At 32.9% G+C, this 19929-nt stretch overlaps 1 protein-coding gene across 1 annotated transcript; it reads left to right on the forward strand.

Annotated features, from left to right (window-relative positions):
- Nucleotides 1-1734: 1734 nt before the first annotated feature.
- LOC132175494 (pectin acetylesterase 8-like) lies at nt 1735-13876 on the forward strand. The gene is made up of 18 exons (XM_059587459.1): nt 1735-1857; nt 2377-2498; nt 2647-2729; nt 3125-3254; nt 3364-3443; nt 3518-3604; nt 3681-3805; nt 3905-3965; nt 4299-4352; nt 4437-4514; nt 5348-5453; nt 6159-6304; nt 6463-6502; nt 10033-10101; nt 10214-10283; nt 12388-12497; nt 13267-13381; nt 13523-13876. The coding sequence occupies exons 2-18, from the start codon at nt 2378-2380 to the stop codon at nt 13605-13607; spliced, it is 1560 nt and encodes a 519-aa protein (XP_059443442.1). The 5' UTR covers nt 1735-1857; nt 2377; the 3' UTR covers nt 13608-13876.
- The last annotated feature ends 6053 nt before the right edge of the window (nt 13877-19929 follow it).

Genomic DNA, 19929 nt, shown 5'->3' on the forward strand with positions numbered 1-19929 from the left:
TCAACACAATGTTTTAGGATGATCTTTATATTATCTGAATGTTGTAGGATGATCTTTATATTATCCAAATGTTAATTTCTTACCTTGCAGGTGTTTGGGTAAGGTTGAACCCCCTGTCTGTTTATTCCATCTCAGTGTTTAAATCGCCTAATGCGGCCCTTATTGAGAGGACCAGATCATTTTATGACACATTTCCTATTGTTTCCTTGTATTGTTTGCTGCACTATATTTTTCATTTTGGGTCTAATGTAGGAGTGTCCATCCTTTTTTCGGTGTTTTAATCATGTAATCCTTTCCTTATTTGATTAATAAAAAAAACTCGCAAATCTTTACTCCTAAAAAATGGGTTTATTTGATAAAGAGTTTTGTTAAAACTCGCAAATCTTTACTCCTAAAAAATGGGTTTATTTGATAAAGAGTTTTGTTACTGATTTTTTTGTTTGGATATTAATAAGAAGTGATTGATGTAAATCATGTGATAAAAATTGAAGGGAAAAATATAATTTATCCCCTCAAACTACCAGCCATTTTCATTTTAGCTCCCTAATGTTCAAAAAGTGATAAAGTAGCCCCAAACTCCCAAAATGACATTTTAGTAACATAACCTTAATTACTTAAATGACGTAGTTTTGAATTTTCCATCCTATTTGACGGTAATGACTAACGAAGTGGCCAAATTGCAACTGTTTGGTAGTTTGAGGACTACTTTATCACTTTTTAAACATTAAGGGGCTAAAATGAAAATGACTGGTAGTTTGTGGGGCTGAATTATATTTTTTCTTTTAATTAAAGTTGATGCATTTAATAGTGTGCATAATGTTAATGTTGGCATGTCTTTTAAAAATTTAAACAATATGACAACATCTATATCGTTACATGCACTAACTTTAAATCATATCCATCAAATAAATACTATATATTTTATTCTATTTCATTCAATACAAGAAAATGGATTCTTTCCATTCCATTTAAAATTGAGAAGATCTTATTTCATATTATATATGCTAAAAACTGGGGATGTACATGCAAACAGTTATTAGCCGACCTTTGTAATTTGTATGTTTGTATTTTCTGGATGAACCCAATAATTGATGTTTGTATTTTTTTCTTTACTATTTTTAAGTTAGAATGTAGAATTTAGATATAGATTTCATCTAAAGCGTAAAATAAGCTCAAAACACTAAAAATAGGCTTAAAATAGACCTAATAGAGACAAAGAAAATGTTGTTTTTTTTTTTTTTTTTTTTTTTTTTATTATGACATGTCCACGCAAAAAAACCCAACAAACTTAAATAAGCTTAAAATGTCAATTACCTGATATATATAGGCAGCGGTTGATTAAAATTTGAGGAGCAAAATTGTAATTTCACTTTTGGTGAAAATTTTTCACCTACAATAATCAAGTCAACCGGTTGCTAATGAAATGGAGATATCCGTTTGCCGTAACCTAAACTCAAAATACTTGTCACTCATTTATGTAAGAACGAGTAAAACGATAAGATTCCTGTTGATGTCCCTCACGTTACGGATTGCATGCTATTTGGGTCGGGTCTAACCACAAACCCGCTACATAGCCACGTAAATAAACTAATCTTTTTTTGGCGATTTGGGCGAAGCGAATGTGTGTCGGTCCTTTGGCTCTCTCTAAATAGTTTGAGCGCTTTCGTGTGCGTGTCAGTGCTTATATAAAGCACCTTCTCCTTGAAGAGGCCACCACCCATTCTTTCCCTTCATTGTTTGAATTGGTTTTTGCATTCTTTTGGGAGCTCTAGAGAGCAGAGCAATGCTCTGAACTGGGTTCCTCTCACATTCTTTCAAAACAAGCTGGTTAAGATTTCCTTCCGTTTTCTAGTTCAGGTACTGGGGGTGCGGTTCTCATAATAAATTACTATTTTTTTGATCGTTGGGTTCTTAAATTTGGATTCTTTTTTCTGTTTCTATGTTGATATCAGAAGTATGGTCTTTCAATATGGTATTTTGGATTTTTTTTTTCTTTTTGTTTTGGATGGTAAATGAAGTTGGTAATCTGCATTTTGTGGTTATGTATGTGTATAATGGGGAAATGCTGGATGTTGTATTAATTTATCTTCAGATGTATGGGATAATGGGAATGTTTATTTTGGATATTTCCATTGAAGGAAGCAACAGTGTTGTTTGTAAGCATTATTGAAGTTGCTGTTCAAGATGCATCTAGAAGTAAAGTTTGAATATAAAATACAAAAGGCTAGATTTTGTTAGTTGGCTCATGAAGCTTAGCTACTTGTTTATCAGTTTTTTTCAATATCTTTTGTCTTTTGATATGTTTTTCCTCTGTTTTATCTCAATTTTGTTCAATATTTTTTTGTCTTCTGTATCACTAAAATTTTATACTTGCAGAATGGCCAGTGCAAGATTAATCCAATCGTTAAATCTTCTATTATGTACACTGCTATTGCTCAAAACAGAAGGCTTTAAAGTAGGAATTATTTATGTCCATAATGCAGTAGCAAAAGGAGCTGGTGAGAAACTTCTTCAAGAAAAAAAAAAAAAATTGATTAAAATAGAGCCTTTCATATTTTCCTTTCAGATTTCAGTTCTTCCCAAAAATAATAAACTCTTTCAAAAATATTTGTTTCATTGTGTTCTGCAATTTGACCTATTCTGCAGTTTGTTTGGATGGAAGTCCGCCAGCTTACCACTGGGATAAGGGAGTTGGTGCAGGAATTAACAATTGGTTGGTTCATATGGAGGTTTGTCCTTTTGTCAAACCCTATTTAACTATTTCTTTACTAACTAAAGAACAAGTGGCATAATGCTTGGACAGATTGCCAAAAGAAAGAAGAAAACAAGAAAAATGCTGATACTGAAGCAACTTTTCTAATGCCAAATTGTAAATTTAATTCCATTTCTTCTGTTCTTATTATGAATAAAAGGAGTAGAGAAAGCTCAGTATTGAATTTTGATAAAATATTTTGAGATTTGAATCTTACAAATTTCTTTCAAATCTAGCTCTCAAAGGCTTTAATAGTTTTGGTTAGTTAAACTCTTGCATTATTAAAAATGGATAAAATTTTAATGCTCTAATATCTGTCTATTATCTATATATTTCTTCTGTCATCGGCTGATCTTTAGCTCTGGTACTTAGGGAGGTGGATGGTGCAACAATGTCACCACTTGCCTTTCTCGCAAGAAAACTCGCTTGGGTTCATCTAAGCTAATGGACACGGAGCTTGCTTTCACTGGCATTTTGAGTAAAAATCAAAAGTATAATCCTGGTATGACTTGATAGTTATTAATTTAGTTATCTTTTTCCAGCTTGTATCACCCCCATGCTCCTGAGCTTCACCTTTTAACGATATTAATAGAATCTCTTTTAAAATCCAGACTTCTACAACTGGAACAAAGTCAAGGTTGGGTACTGTGATGGGGCATCGTTTACAGGCGATGTGGAAGCAGTAAATCCAGTAAGTTATTTTGGCAGATTGTATTCTTTGTTTATTGTTTTGGTTGGTTTTTAATTAGATTATAATTTGATCAGGCTACTAATCTTCACTTCAGAGGAGCAAGGGTTTGGCATGCTGTCATGGAGGATCTATTATCAAAAGGAATGAGAAGTGCTGAAAATGTATATCCTATAATCATTTGTCGGCTTTAATCCTCTGCTACTCGTTCCTCTAACTCGTTAAGACTTTTGCCTACAGGCTATTCTCTCTGGTTGTTCGTCTGGTGGATTGACTTCTATTTTGCATTGTGATAGCTTCCAAGCTCTCCTACCTAGTGGTGCTAAGGTTAAATGCCTGTCAGATGCTGGTTACTTTATTAACTTGTAAGCTCATATACCCTAACTTCTATCTCTACTTTATATTCTAAACTCTCTGAAAAGTTACACATTCATGTAATTTGACTCTGAAACATTGCATAACAGGAAGGATGTTTCTGGAGCACAACACATTGAAGGATACTATAGTGAAGTGGTTGCAACACATGTATTGATGCTCTCTCTCTCTCTCTCTCTCTCTCTAACTTCTATGTTGCAATTTTTTGATTTGAGCTTTGAATAGGAAATTAACCTTTCAGTTCTTTCTAAAATTGCTACTTATATTAAAAAAAAAAGGTTCTTTTAACAGTTGCTCAATTATTCAAGTGTTTCTCTTTTTTATATATCTAGCAAGAAAATGTTACCTATTCTTTCTTTATGTCTCTCTTTCAACAAAAGGAGAGCTCCTTTTTTTTTTTTTTTTTTTTTTTGTTCAAGCTTTTGTCCAATCCAAAAAGCAAGACCTGATTCTTAATGTAAATCTCTCTCTCTCCCTCTGTAGAATTCAGCAAAGAATTTGCCTCAATCTTGCACTTCAAAACTAAGTCCGGGGTTGGTAAGTGCGTCTATTCTGGTATTAGAGTTTCACATCTCACCATTTCTTCTTCATTGTCACCAATACTTTTCAACTATATTGCAGTGTTTCTTTCCCCAATACGTTGCACCGCAAATCCGAACACCGATTTTTTTGGTAAATGCAGCCTATGATTCATGGCAGGTAACCTCATTCTAATCGTGATAAAGATAACTATTTATAGAAAAAAAAAATTGATTTCATGTGTTGCATATGCCCTGCTTCCCCTGGTTTCAGTTTCTTGCTTGAAATTTTTTGAAATGAAATTGATACACATGATAGATCCATTGCCTTGGTGATGAAATTAAGGAGTAAACTGAAAATTATAAAACCTGCCACATTAGCTCGTTATAGGATGTATGAACATCTTCTACACTTAGTCTCACTTATTATTGAATTATGTACATTAAAGCCAGTCCATTTCTCATCCCCCAATATTTAAAAGTGGGGATAATATTGGTGTGAGTGTTCATTTTAGAGGATGTAAACATCTCGAGCAACATTGCTGATATAATTTAAACTTTAAGGAAGCCAACTTCTATGCCACGTGAGCCAAGGCTTGGGGCCTATAGTAATTTATCCTCTTTCGCTAGAAACGTTTGTCTTTGTTGTGCATTGTGATTTTGATCTGGTTAGACCTTTAGTGGTGGAAAATTTTTGCATCATGATGTCAACTTTGCGTTCTGTTATGGAACGGGGCCAAGGCGGGTCGTTTAATGTTGCCAGATCTAATTGTTTAAAATTTGGAAGAGTATATTTCTTTTTTAACATCTTCAAAACAGGATCAACTGAGCTATGAAGATGGGTTGCCTACCTTCAGTTGCTTGATTTGAATGTGTTTTAGCATTATCTGTCACCTTAAATACTGATGATAAATAGTAACACATATTATAAATGAAGTTTTCACATTTTTTAGTATTCATTTAGAGTAATTCACTTTCATTCTTCTAATACCTGAACTCATTATTTTCTTCCAGATAAAAAACATTTTGGCACCAGGTGTTGCTGATCCCGATGGCGAATGGTATAGCTGCAAACTTGATATAAACAACTGCTTGCCTGGTCAAATCCAAACCATGCAAGGTGAATACCAGTTGCCTCTTTTCTATCCTTAAACAATTCTTCAAGGAGGCAAGCATAGAATCCTTCAGGAATATGTAGTATATTTTCTTATTCACTTTTTATAGTTTTTAGGGTCTTGTGAAACAATCTCTAAACCCTCAATCTAAGGAATTCAATTCTTTTTTTTTGGTTAGTGTAAGGAATCTAGTCATCATCTGAGAATTTGGTCAAATTATAAGCAAGAAAAATAGCCAAATTGGATTTAAGCATAGGGACCGATACAGAATAGCATTTCTACATGGTAAGGTACAGCATTGACAAAACAAACCCGCTTCCGGAAATTTTTACTTATTCTCTTGATGTTCATTTACAGATTTCAGGCTGCAATTCTTGAGTGCATTGAATACCAGAAGTTTTTAGTTCTTTTATATCCTTAAACAATTCTTCAAAGAGGCAAGACAATCCTTTAATAACAGTATCTCATCTTAATCACATTTTATAGTTTATAGGGTCTGGTGAAACACTCTCTAAATCCTTAAGGAGTTTAGTTTTTCATCATCTGAGAATTGGGTCCAATTATCATTCTTTCTGGCTGGCCCTGTCTGCCATTTATACAAAAGCTTTCAGGGAGCAACCTAGAATAGCTTTTCTACATCATAAGTACAGCATTGATGATAAGAACTGGGTTCCAAAAAATTTACTTGTTATCTTTATGTTTGTTTTCAGATTTCAGGCAGCAATTCTTAAGTGTAGTGAATAAACTAGGCAACTCTTCATCTAGAGGATTATTCATAGACTCTTGCTATGCCCACTGCCAAACCGAAACGCAGGAGACATGGTTATGGGCTGATTCTCCATTGCTGGGTAAAACAGTAAGATGCAGCACCTTTCTCTTCTCCATCTGTTCTTCATTTCTTTTTTGTCATTTACATTTTTCATAATTTTCTTAATTTGTTTGGCTGTTCTTCCCTTGTCGACGATCTGCAGAAACTAATTCCATTTTTATATGAAAAAAAAAAAAATTCCGCAGACAATTGCAAAGGCAGTTGGAGACTGGTTTTATGATCGGAGTTCCTTCCAAAGGATAGATTGCCCTTACCCTTGCAACCCCACTTGCCATAACCGTGTTTTCAATACACAAGAACACCCAGAAATATAGATTTATTATGTCAAGATATAGATTTTTATGAATGATAGTTATATGTAAAATGAGCTTAAATAAGTAAAAAGAAAGAAAAAGAAAAAATGATGATTGATCAAGTCTTTGAAATAAGCGAAGGCTCCACTTCACCAAATTTGTGTGTTGGGAGTCTTCCATCATTGTTTATGTATTAACTTATTACTCTCAATCTAATAAAGGCATTCGCTGTTAATCTTACTCTCAGACGATGTTTTAGGATGATCTTTATATTATCTGAATGTTAATTTAATGCTATATACGACATTTTTATTCCTAATTCGGATGAGAATCCAAATTGAATTAGGAGTTCGATTCAGAGTTGGACTTCGGAATCCTAATCAGTAATGCCATTAGGAGTCCTTATCTAACAATGATTAGGAGTCAAATCATATTTTAGGATTTCTAACCCTAAGTTGTTTACCAATCCTAATTGGAATCTAAGTTCGATCATTAAATTAGAGTCATAATCTAAATAGGAAAATTAATTCAACTAAGTTTAGAAATCCTAATCATATTAGGTTTTCAATTCTAATCACATTAGAATTCTTAATTGTTTTAAGTTTAGGAGTTTAAAGGAATCAAACTCCCAATCCCACCAAGAGGAAAAAGGGTAGTTTCCTAATTCTTAAAGGAGCAGTATTCATACAATCAAAAACACCTTTTTGATTTGAAAAGCACAACCACAAAGATCAATGGAAAATAATTCCAACAATAACATCGTATACAATCAAACATTGTATGTGATTTAATAAAACATTCAAGAACAAAACTCTGTTCATGCAACCACTTTTGAATCAACAAAACCATGTCATAAACATGTTATAAACTGAATCTATCATGCTGCAAATAAACTAAACATAACCCAAAAACATGTTAATCAATCAAAAAACCAAAATTTCAATGATTTAACATCAACTAAAGTGATTAAAGATGAAATAAACTTAATTGCTGGAAAAAGTATAACAAGCTGTTCATGCAAAGATCGCATGGTATGATGTATGAATCGGTTTTCCAACAAACTTCGAATTATCAAACCAACATCTTAACATGTTTCTAAGCAAAAATCAAAGCCAAACAACGTGCTCACACACGATTGCTGGAAAAAATTTCAGCAAGAACAACACGAGCAAACCGATTTTTCATGTTAATGCTCAATGAAAAAAAACCATGTAATCCATGCAAACTATGAAGTCCAGCCCTGATACCAATTGTTAGAAACCGATATGTAACTCGTGCACATCCCATGAAATGGAAGAAACGATTTTTCTAGTTAAACATGAATTGCAGTTTTCAAAAATAATAAATCACGTACCTTTTTTGTTGGCAAATTCAAAATTTGATTTTGTTGCTCTTGAAAGACCACAAGTCTTCTCTGTATTGCTTATCGTTTTGGTAATAGTGTGGGATCTCATCTGTAAATAGAAGTGCAAAACAGCCCTTATAGTGTAAAACTTAGATACAAATTCTCCGTACCTAATAAAATATGAGATAAATACCTCAAAACCCAAAACCTAATAAAATGACGAAATAATGACTCCTAAAACCCTAGCTCAAGTAAAATAATAACATAAAGTCGGTTAGAGAATAAAACAAACTGACGGCGCCTGTCCAAACGGGATATATGTTTGGACGGCCATGACACTTAAACAACAAAAACATGAAATAATATATGGGATCGAAATACACTCCGATCTACATCAATGTGTTGGCCTCACGAGCACCGTACAAGAGACAATCCTAGTGCAATTATGTTATGTCTATCCCAAAAGGAAAATAATAACTTGGAAAAATTAAAACTATCTCCAATAAATAATATTTGAATGGTATGTTTGGAAAATGATTTAAATAATCGGATGTAACATTTAAAAATTATTAGCTTAAAAAAAGGGAAAAAAGAAGAAGAAGAAGCTTTTAATTAGCTCTTTTATATAGAAAGGTGGAGAATATATTCTGATTTTCTCATTGTGTTTTTTCATATTTAGCTTTTTTTTCTTTTTTTTTTTTTTTCTTTTTTTTAAAGTCTAACAAAATTTATAAAAATATCTATTTAATAAGCTTCAATTTTTATTTTATTTTTAATTGTTAGATATACTCCCTACGTACCGTACACCAAAAACCAAAAAGCTAAAAAAAAACATTTTTTTAGGACAGTTTTTCTTTAAGCTGAGTTGAAGAAATTTTCTTTAACCTAATATATAAAAGTGACATGTGTCCATTGAATATGTGAAATACACATGTTTTTTTTTTAATAATATGGATAAAATTGGAATAATTTTTATTAAAAATTCATGTATATCTCACATTTTATTAAAAAAAATAACATGTGTCACTTTTATAGACTAGGTTGAAGGAAATTCTTCCAACCCAGTTTGGAGAAAAACTTTATCCATTTTTTTAAGTTTATTTTTTTGGACAAAAACTTCAAAACTGGGATGGAGAAAGTTCTTTCAACCTAATCTATAAAAATGACATATGTTCATATTTTTAATAACATGTGAGATGCACATGAGTTTTTAATAAAATTTATTTCAACTTTGTTCATGCTGTTAAAAAGACATGTATATCTCTCATATTTAAGGGACACATGTCATTAGAAAAAAAAAAAAAGAACACATGTCGTTTTTATAAATTAGGTTGAAGGAACTTTCTCCTACTCGGTTCGGAGGAAATTTTTCTCCTCTATTTCTTTTTTAATTTTTTTTAATTTTTAATTTTTTTATTTTAAGAGACTTTCCCTATTTCGTTTCCAGCAAAACCCACACCCCCTTGCTTTGTTCGTCTTCCACACCGAAAGAGAGAGAGAGAGAGAGGGAGAGAGAGAGAGAGACCGAAAGAGAGAAGATCGAACTCCTTTACATTCTCTCTCTTGGATCGATTGGCGATTTCAGTTTGGTTAGTATTGAATCGTTTTCTCTGTTTATCTGTCTCAGTGTTTGCTTCTTCCTCGAATGCGTCTGTCTCAGCAATCTCATAATTTCTTTAGCTGTTTAATTTATTCATCATTTCCAACATGTTTGATCGCTCCTTTTGTCCCTCGTGCATTTTCTTTGTATGTTAGCTTTTGTTATTTTCTCTGGGTTCGCTAGTGGATCGCCAAATAATTAATCTATGGAAGCTTACATGTAATCATAAGCATCATTGATGTAATAGTTGTTGTTAGCTCTTTTTAATGTTGGGGTTTTTTTTCGTTCTTATGAAAATTTTTTATTTTTCATTTTTACTGTGACAAATATGATAAAGACTTTCAAATATTGAAATCAATATTTTGTTGATTTTCTTTCCCTTCGTTTTATATTGCATCCAAATAGAGCTATGTGTGTGTGTGTGTGTGTATTACATATCTTTCATGAAAAAATAGCATTAGGGTTTTAACCAAGGAGTTGAAATGAAATGTTTCATGTCTTTGCAGTTGCTGATTAGGTGTAATGGATTGGGCTTTTGTACATAAAGTTTGGGATAAGTGGGCTTCTAACAGTGTTGGGTCTTCGGGTGAGTACTGTCAAACTATTTTAAAGTCACATGCACACACAAATGCAAATATACATTTGCTCGTTCTATGTAAGGAAGTTAGTGCTAAAGATTTGATAAATTATTTTTGCAGGTGTGCCATTGAAAGCTGCTTTGCTAATTAACTATGACCCAACAGGACCATCTCGCTTGTTGTCTACCATGTAAGAGAGACAAAAACTTCTTATCCAGTTGGAATAAGATTTGATTATCTGAAAATTTAATTGTATTCATTTATAGACAACACTTTGTGCCTGTTTATTATTAAATAACCTTTTTTGAAGAAAGCAATTGTAGTCTATCCGAGGATTTTGTGTGAATGTAAGCCATATAGTAGAGGTTTTGATGAAGAAATGAGTTGGTTTTGTGGGATCAAATCCATTTCATCCCATTAAATCCACTAACCAAATAATACATTGGTGCTTATCTAGAATGTTTAAGTTGTGTAATAATTTATTCTCTAGCCTTGTGCATTTAGCTTGGTTATTGTTATGTTAAAACACTTATCTCTTTGTGCTTGCTTTTATTGGCTGCTATAAGAATTTCAGTCTGATGTTTGAGAGTTCTCTCCTGTGTGATCTAGCTTTATATAGGGATAGAAAGATATGAGATTCATTCATGCAAATAAGCAAGAGGGAAGGTGATGTGCAAATTGAAATGCGTACTTTGCAATTGGGCACTGCTAATTCACTTTTCCTAGTGATTAGGCCTAGGAAGGATGGACACTTCGAAAGGCCCTTTGTATTGGTGTATATGATATGCATTGGACATGGCTAGGTACTTTTCACTGAATTGGAAAAATATTTTTAAAATCAGATACATTTGGGACATGGGTGGAACAAATTTCGAGAGAGAGAGTTGTTCCTTCTCATCTTATCTGGACTGCATAATTTGGTATCAGAGCCCTAGGTTTGGGCTGATTGTGAGTCCTGCGATCAAGATTAGAATGTTGCTCCTTCTAATCTTAACCAGACTGCTTTAGTTGATATCAGAGCCTTATGGTTGAGCTGATCATGAGTTCTGCGATCAAGATGGTACGAGGACGGTGACGGGGAGCAAGGAAGCCCTAGAACTGAAGTTCAACAAGATCCGCACAATGAGAAAATAGAAGCTTTACGCAAACAAGTAGAAGTATTGCCTCAACGACTAGAATGTCAAGAAACCCTAGAGAATCCTGAGGGTAGTGATTCTCAGGATGAGGATTATAATCTGTTTTTAGGTCTCTTGCCCATGAAAACCAACAGAAAACGAAGGAAAAAAAAAAAAAAAAAAGAAGCTGACACGGGGCAGAAGATCAGTGAGGTAGATGCATGCACAGTTGAAGGGCTGGATTTTGTAGTATGATAGATGTTGTGTGGTGCTATAAAGATCAGCATATGGAAATTTTGTAGTGTTATAGATGTGTGCATAGTTTTTGAATTGTGTTCCTCTTTTTCTCCCTAATAGGTGGTCTCTCTTGCATACTTTCTATATACTAGGGTTGAACCCCTCAGTGCTTTTAATGAAAGTATTACTTATCAAAAAATGATTAGCAAATGGAGAAGGAAATATTGCTTTGTGTGGTGTGACAGGTGCTGTAGCGTGGGGCTGGATTTATGGGCATTATTTTTTTTTAAGTGGGAAGCTACTATGAGGAGGCCCATTACCTCATGGTATAAACATTTGACAGTTACAGTTTTGGATAAGGATCTATACTAATTGAAGCACTGTTGCCATAGGGAATTAAACTATATATACAATTCATATCACAGCCATTGAAAAGAAAAATGGATTTTTAAACTCAATTGAATAATCCTCTTAAGCTCACAAGTCACAAGTAATTCTTAACATTTAATCTTGCAGCCAATGGTCCTTTGACCTGAAGTCATTGCCCCTCATAAGGATTTTTGGAGGTCAAGCAAGGTCACTAATTCAATTCTGTGTGGGTGTGTGAGTTGCGTCTGTATTTATATAAAAAAAAAGATTTAACTATTGGGATGAGCCTTTTGATGTTTTGCATGTATTTATGCTTACATGACTTGTAGACAAAGAATTTCATCAAATTGATTGTCAGAACTTGGAATTATATTTTGCACTTCTAAATCTATTATGAAGTGTGCTTGTCTGTGTTTTGCATTTAATCTTTGTTTTCATTTGATTAACACAAGGCGTTTATTTTTTATGTATTGACCTACATGATAACTAGATGGAAATATCAAATTTTCTTTTCATATTGCCTTGTGAATGTTTTATATAAGTCGCAGAAATATGTTGACTAGGTTCTTGCAGTGCAGAACAAGAAGGGATAAAAACCAACCCCATTGAATTGAGCCAGTTTGTGGATTTCATCAAGCGTAACAAATTCCAAACAGAGACCTTCATTATTGGGGCAAATCAGTGTAAGTTATCCTTTGGTTGCAACCTTGAATCATTTTGCTTAAGAAAAAGAAGTTATTTTCAATACTTTTTGCGTACAAGTAATGGTTTATCAAAATTTTTCATTACTAAATTTTAGCGTTATAGTTAGAAAGTGCACTATGTTCTGGAGTAGTTAGGCAGCTGCGAATTGCTAGTGTACTGCACTAGCATTTTATGGTAAACCTTGTGGACTTACCTGGCGAATGGATCATGTAAATTTATGCCTAAAAAGTTTTACATGTCACCTGTGAGTAATGTTATACATCACCCCCCTTATCCCCTCCCATCCAAATGCTATCCCTCCAAAGCCTGTGGCGTGGTCCCACAAATGTTATCCCTCCAAAGCCTGTGGCATGGTCCCACATAGCATTTTGGGGGAACGTGCCACATATGCTTTGAGGGGATGGGAGGGGGATAGAGGGTGATGAATAGAATTACTCCATCACCTGCATGGTTGGGAAAGTTCTTAAATTCTAATTATTGATATGTTGAAGTTTTAATTTAAAACTTGTTAACATTATAGAGTAGACATGCGCTATGTTATGGAACGATAAGCAACTATTGATTGCTAGGGTACTAGCATTTTATGGTATATGGTGAAATTGCTTGGCAAATGCATCATGTCAATCCACATCTAATATTTCTAGACATTTAACCTTTTGTGTATCATAAAGTTCTTTACAGTTTACATCTTAATTGCAATGATTGGTTTATTGTTTTAAAGTTTGTTGGCTGGGATTTTGATGACAGACGTGGTCACGTCAATCCATGAGACTTGGTTTTGTGCAAGGTGCATGAACACGTCAAAACCTGCTGGTGAAGGAGCTATTGTGATGCAAACAACAGCATTCCTCTTGGTTGCATTGTAAGTATGTGCAGATTTATGTTAGCATGTTCATTTATGCTTCCAGCATATCTAGGCATTAGGATGGAAATGAAACTCAAGGATATAACTTTTTCAGAAGTATTAACTTTTTTTCCTAACTTTTTCACCCCTGTTTGGAAGGTATGATGGTTCGATCGGCTCGGCATCTCGTGCTATGGTGGCTGTTGATCAGTTTGCTTGGCAATTAGGTCGAAAAAATCTTTAACCTTGGTTCCAACAATAGTTGTTAGATTTGAAGAGGTCCATGTAGGGTTTGGGAGAGAGACAAGAGAAATAGAGAAGAGAAGAGAAGAGAAGAGAGCAGAACAAATTAAACTCTTACCTGTCTCATGATTCTGGATATGTATTTATAAGGGTTTACAATAAAAAGACATAAATGCCCTTATTGGGTAATAATAAGTCCTAACCACTCCAACTTAGTAAAAGCTTTGTTTTTTGGTTTTGGTTTTTTTTTTTTATTTGGGCGTAAAAGTTAGTAAAAACCTTGTCTTTCATTAGAGACTTTTTGTAAAAAATATCAGCGAGTTGTTCTGTTGGGCATGTAATGATATAGTCACAATAAAAAAATAAAATAAAATAAAATAAAAAATAATGTAATGATATCGATAGAATTATTATTATTATTATTATTTTTTAATTTTTTAATTTTTCTACTCAAAGACTGATGTGGCATAACATGATTATGTTTTTTAAAATTTAAATTTATCTTATATTCAATTATATTATGTCACATCAGTTTGTAAAAGTTTTTCTATAAAATTTGTTTGTTAGCTTAGAATTCCTCAAGAGAATATCGTTAGAATTAATTTGTCGTTACCCTAAGTTTTTGTCCATTTTTAAAAGGGCCACAGGTTTCCAATTTTTTCAATAATAATATTGAATTTTAGCCTTGGTTAGGGTATATTGCTAATTTTTTTTAACATTAGAGGTAAGACTGAAAAATAGGTGAAACTTCATAGGAGTAAAATGTAATTTTTTCTAGTTATTATCAAAGAATAACAATAAAAATGTATAATTATTGCCAAAGGTGGCACACAAAGTGTATTTTCCGTGCATTGTTATTGTCATTGACATATTGTAATTGGATTTTATTTTATTATTCATTCTTTCCTAAATACTTCCAATCAAAAGGTGAAGATGTAACAAACAATCAAAAAAAACATTGACAAGACAAGAGCTCAAGTAGTCCTTTCTACGTCCATTCATTATCTCTTCACTAAGACATGATACCAATGTTTTATAAAATGATGCTATGTTTCATTTATTGAGGAGTGAAAAGTGAAAACAATGGTATCTCTATCTGTTACACATATAGACATAAAGGCAGAAACACATATTCTCAAGGATGTTGATGCAAGTTGTCCATTACTAACACAACTGTCACATGGGATCATACCCAATAGATATGATCCCATGCTCCGAATAGCTCTTTGTGGCTGAAAATCCATTTTGATATTGGGTTCCTGAAGCGACATATGCTCTGAAAGTTCTATATATATTCTCTATTTCGATAAATTAGGGTTTATAGGGCTTATTAATTGTTAGTGTCATTTCTGAAATTTATATTACTTTAAAAAGAAGAAGAGAGAGATTCGTATAAAATTATGGTAGGTAGGTCTAATTTCAAATCTATGATCTATGTAGTTATTGTCAGAAAGGTTGTTTGGCATCTTGTATCTGTTAGCCTCTTCTTCTATTTAGTTTTGAATCTTAGCTTCTTCCCTTTCTATTATGTAGGAAAACAGTTTACAAAGCAAGAGTGGTATTTATGCATGCACATGGATTGTCTAGTGTGACCAGTTTTATGGCTAGGTATGTTGACAATTCAATGACAAGAAAAAGGCAATATTATTTATTTTGAAATGGACTAATATTACCCTCCTAAATGCAATATTAGGAGGATCTGTTTCCCTCCTAAATGCACTAAATGAATACTCTTCATTTCATTTGAAATGAAGAGGATCCGTTTTCCTCCCGGCCTATGATTATTTATTTTATTATTATTAGTCTTGTTTAGCTGGGTCAGTATTAGTTTCAACATTCCTAATACTTGGAGGCCCATTATATTGTTTATTTATGTGATTGAAAATATGTCCATAATAGTGTGGCAATTCAAAAGTGTTAAGTGAAGTTTCTTCTAATTATTATTCAAAATATAAATTTTACTTGAGTGCCTACCATTCCCTTTGCTTTGACCTTAGTCTTATTGAAAATTTTTTACTTACAATAGCATGTACTTGGGTTTTGCAATATTTTTGATTTAGCAAAGCCCACAACTTAATGAGTATAAATACACATAACATAAATGTTATCATATGGTGAACTAAGATGTTTATAAATCACATGTAAGAATGTAAAGTTACTGTTTATAAATTTAACAAGATTATCATGAATGCAATATATATGTTGTAAGAAGATAATCATGTCATAGTTCAACTCTATATGATTTATTCAAACCTTCAACCTCTTTTTGGTATGATTGACGCTATCTTGATGGACCTGTAATACAATACCAGTGTCTTTGATATTCCTATATACCATCATATACTAGCAACCTGATCAAGTCTGATCTGTCAACGCTACTATCAAAACTGTACTAGTGACCCACCCATACATGGTGCGCCCGTTACAAACAACTATTGGATTTAAGACCAAACACTAAAAGTAAATCTTTTTTATCATATGGATAACCCTTATAATAATAAACATATGGTCGTTATCCCACATGTACCGATGTACCATGTCATACGATGAAATTTAATATTTACTATTTTTTACATGCATTGCATGCATTTACAAATTTGTCATTTTCATCATTTGTTATTCATCAATAATTTTCACAAAATATAGTTCACATTGATATAAATGTATTTCATGTGAGTTGTAAACTTAAGGCAAATTAGGGGTGAAAAGGTAGTTACGATTAATAGTTTTAGCTGGCGGTTAGTAAAATCTGCTAATCGCCTCCGCTAACAGCCCATGCGGTTAATCGGCAGTTATAGGTTAATAACTCTAATAACCGCTAACCGTTTTTTAAAATTAAAAATTAAAAAAAGATAAATAAAAACAAAATGATGTTCATGTATTTTTTTATATATATATTACGATTAGCAGTTTTATGTTCATGTATTTTTTTATATATATATTACGATTAGCAGTTTTATGTAAAACTGCTAATCTTAACCGTTTAGGCAGTAAGCAATTTTTCCTAACCGGCTTCAAAAGCGGTTAGCGATTAATACAGTTAATAGTTAGTGGTTAGCGGTTAATGTAGTTAGCGGACGATTAATAACCACTCGCCTTTTCACCCCTAAGACAAATGAGTCTATTGAAATGTATAAAGCAAGATTAGTTACTAAAGGATATACTCAATGTGAGGGTCTATACTACTATGATACCTTCTCCCCTTTTGCCAAAGTTACAACTGTGAGATGTCTTCTTGCTCTTCACCAACTTGACTTTAACAATGCATATTAACATGGTGAGCTCAATGAAGAAGTATACATGAAGATAGTGGGTTACTTGCTATCAACTCTCAAAGTTTCCTACGGAATCTAACACTATGCTAAGCCATTCCTTCATTCCCTACTCTCCAATCATGTCATTCTCAAATTCCCCACTACAATTCCTTCATCTATCTCTTTTGATCTGCGTCAGCTTGTGTTTTGTGCTTCTTAACTTTGCAAAGTCTTTAGCCACACTCCCTCTTTAATATACTCCATCCTTTTCGGTCGCTATATATACAAGTCTTAACATATATATACATTGGCTGCATTCCAGTTATGCCTTTTGTCGGATTGATTTGTTGAAACTTGTTCCCAACATGTGGTGGAAGAAGAACTTGGTCAACAACTTCCTTTTTGTCATCCTTCAAATTTGAAAAGCTTAAACAACTTGCAACATTTTTAATTTCTTCCAATATTTTAATTAAAAAATTACATAACTTGAAAACAATCATAATAATGGTTGCTAAAATAGGTAGAGGTTGAGCTCTTAATTTCCTCGTTGAGATTGTTGTTTTTAAAGCTTTTATCACATTAAAAGAGTGACTAAAAGTAGGCCTTTTGTGTGTGTTAAATATATTTAGATGAAATTCATAGTAAATGTATGTGCGCAAAATAGGTTGATTTTGTGTGTGCAAAGGGAATTTTCATTTTTCATTTATGAAAATAACATTGTGATAGAATTTATGACAAACCAAGAATTTACCAACCCCAAGTTTACTTGAGAGTCATTATATCTAAGAATTACATAAAATTAGGTAATCATTCAATTCTTAAACTCCAATTCTTTTGGGTGGACGAAATTGATCTTGCATAATTCATTGAAGGTCCTAGTTGTTTTCATGATGCTTCGACGCAAAATGTTTTCTATTTGAAAATGGTTTCAGATAAATTATTTTTCAAGAAAATGTTTTATTCGGTAAAAATATTTTTTTTGCATTTGGCGCGTACGAAAAATTACAATTGTTTTAATATATATTTTCATTCTATCGTAGTAACTTATTTTTTATTAACACATACACACACACATATATATAAAATTAACCTAGAATTTAACCTTCGTCGGGACCCCATTGGGACTTGCTAGGATTGCCTGATGTCCGCTGGGACCCCTTTTGGGACACCATAGGGACCCCTGGGACTTGGCGTAGTCCTTGCAGAGGCCTAGTGGGGTCATGACAAGACTTGATGGGGTCTCGACGAAGGCCTGACAGTGTCCTAGTGGTAGTTCAATGGGGTTTTGAGCGGTTGTCCAACAACTTGAGAATGAGAAGCTAGAACTGGAAAATGATATACGGTTTAAAAAAAAAAAAAACGTTTTACGAAAATTAAAGAGGGTTTTTTGGTCAAACCAAAAATGTTTTCCGTTGACTGTTATTTTTTGTCGTACTACACACTGAAAAATAGAAAGAAAAAAAATTTTCCAAAAATTATTTTAAGCCGAAACAAATGGAGCCATAATACAATCAAAAAAGGGGGAAAAATCAATTAGCATACAAACCTTTAGTCCATACTAAACTGATAAATTGTTTGATTCATGTAGTAGATATCAAATTCTTTTTTATATTCTTTACATTGGATCTTGGTTCACAAAAAGGAATAACAATCCATATCAATGATAATTCTATTATTAAGATTTTTAAGTAGTAACTATTGCCATTCCATGTTTAACAACTTTATTTTTTGTGATATGAAGCATTGTTTCTTCCACTATAGCTTCAAATTCATTAAGAATTATAAAGTCTAAGAGTGTAAATTATTATTATTTAAACATTCATGGATTTGAAGCTATTCGGATTTCCAACAATTTTAGCCACCCAAAACCTCCGGAGTAATCCGGCAACATCCCAATGGGGTTTTGAGGTGGGTGCAACTTTTTGCCCCCCTTAGCTAGGATTCGGATCCTCTGAAATTTCATATCTAACCCATTCATTTTTATCTAAGAGCCATTATCCTGCCACGTGTCCCACTACTAATAAAATAATGATGATTATTAATATCATTAAAAATGTATTATTATTTTATTAGTAGTGGGACACGTGGCATGATAATGACTCTTGGATGAAAATTGATGACTTGTATATGAAATTTCAGAAACTAGAATTCTCTTAGGAATTCCAGGGGATTCGAATCCCCTTAGCTAAGGAGGTGGGTGAGCTGAGCGGATTGAGATCCCCTTAAATTTTTTTAAATACGAGATTCTTAGATTTTCAAATCTGAGCTCTCCATTATATCTAACAGTCCAAATAAATACAGACGTTTGTGTGTTACTAAGTCAAGTAATTATAGTTTTCAACATGCGAACCCACTTACCTCTGTATTTGTTTGAACTATTAGATGTAATGGAGGGTTTTGATTTTAAAATCTAAGAATCTCATATTTTAAAAACTTTGAAGGAATCCAAATCCGAGATGAGCACTCTTCATACCCCTACCGAAAAGGTGGCGAGCTACTCCTTGTCACCTCCCAATAAATTTTCTAATAATTTTCTAAGGTGACTAGGGCTTTAGGGTGGTTAGGCCCATCCCCTACTTTGGATGGTGGTTGGGCTGGCTTTATTTTATTTATGTTTTATATTTGCAATTTGTTATTCTTCTATGAATATAATAAAAAGTTAATTTTTATTTTATTTTCACATTTGAGACTTAGACAGCACCTATGATGTGGCAAAATTGACTACATGACATTACCCCTTTTAAAAAAGCATGGATTACATGAGATTAGACATAATTTTTTCAATTTTTTTTTTTTTAAAAAAAAGGTTAAAAAGGTATATGACTATGTCCCTTGGTTTTTGTAGTTGTATTGGGATAATATTTGAAAATAAAAAGCAGACAATATTTAAAAAACAATGTCTTAGTGTTATTCTGAAAATAGAAATTAAAAAAGAAAATGATATTTGATATTTATGGCATCTAGGGAGTAGAGGAATGAGACACCCCCTCATGCAAAGCCTTTACGCAAAATAAAGTTAACTTTATTAAAAAAAAAAAAAAGAAATTTAGAAGCACATCCCTTTCAGCA

This window comes from Corylus avellana, chromosome ca3 (assembly GCF_901000735.1).
Source record: "Corylus avellana chromosome ca3, CavTom2PMs-1.0".
Lineage (NCBI taxonomy): Eukaryota > Viridiplantae > Streptophyta > Magnoliopsida > Fagales > Betulaceae > Corylus > Corylus avellana.

What these genes read in the sequence shown, in the direction of transcription:
- LOC132175494 (XM_059587459.1), top strand. Translation starts at nt 2,378, where the DNA reads ATGGCCAGTGCAAGATTAATCCAATCGTTAAATCTTCTATTATGTACA. An exon ending in CAGCCTATGATTCATGGCAG is followed by an intron (nt 4,515 to 5,347) that starts GTAACCTCATTC and finishes ATTTTCTTCCAG; the next exon opens with ATAAAAAACATTTTGGCACC. An exon ending in CATTATTGGGGCAAATCAGT is followed by an intron (nt 12,498 to 13,266) that starts GTAAGTTATCCT and finishes TTTTGATGACAG; the next exon opens with ACGTGGTCACGTCAATCCAT.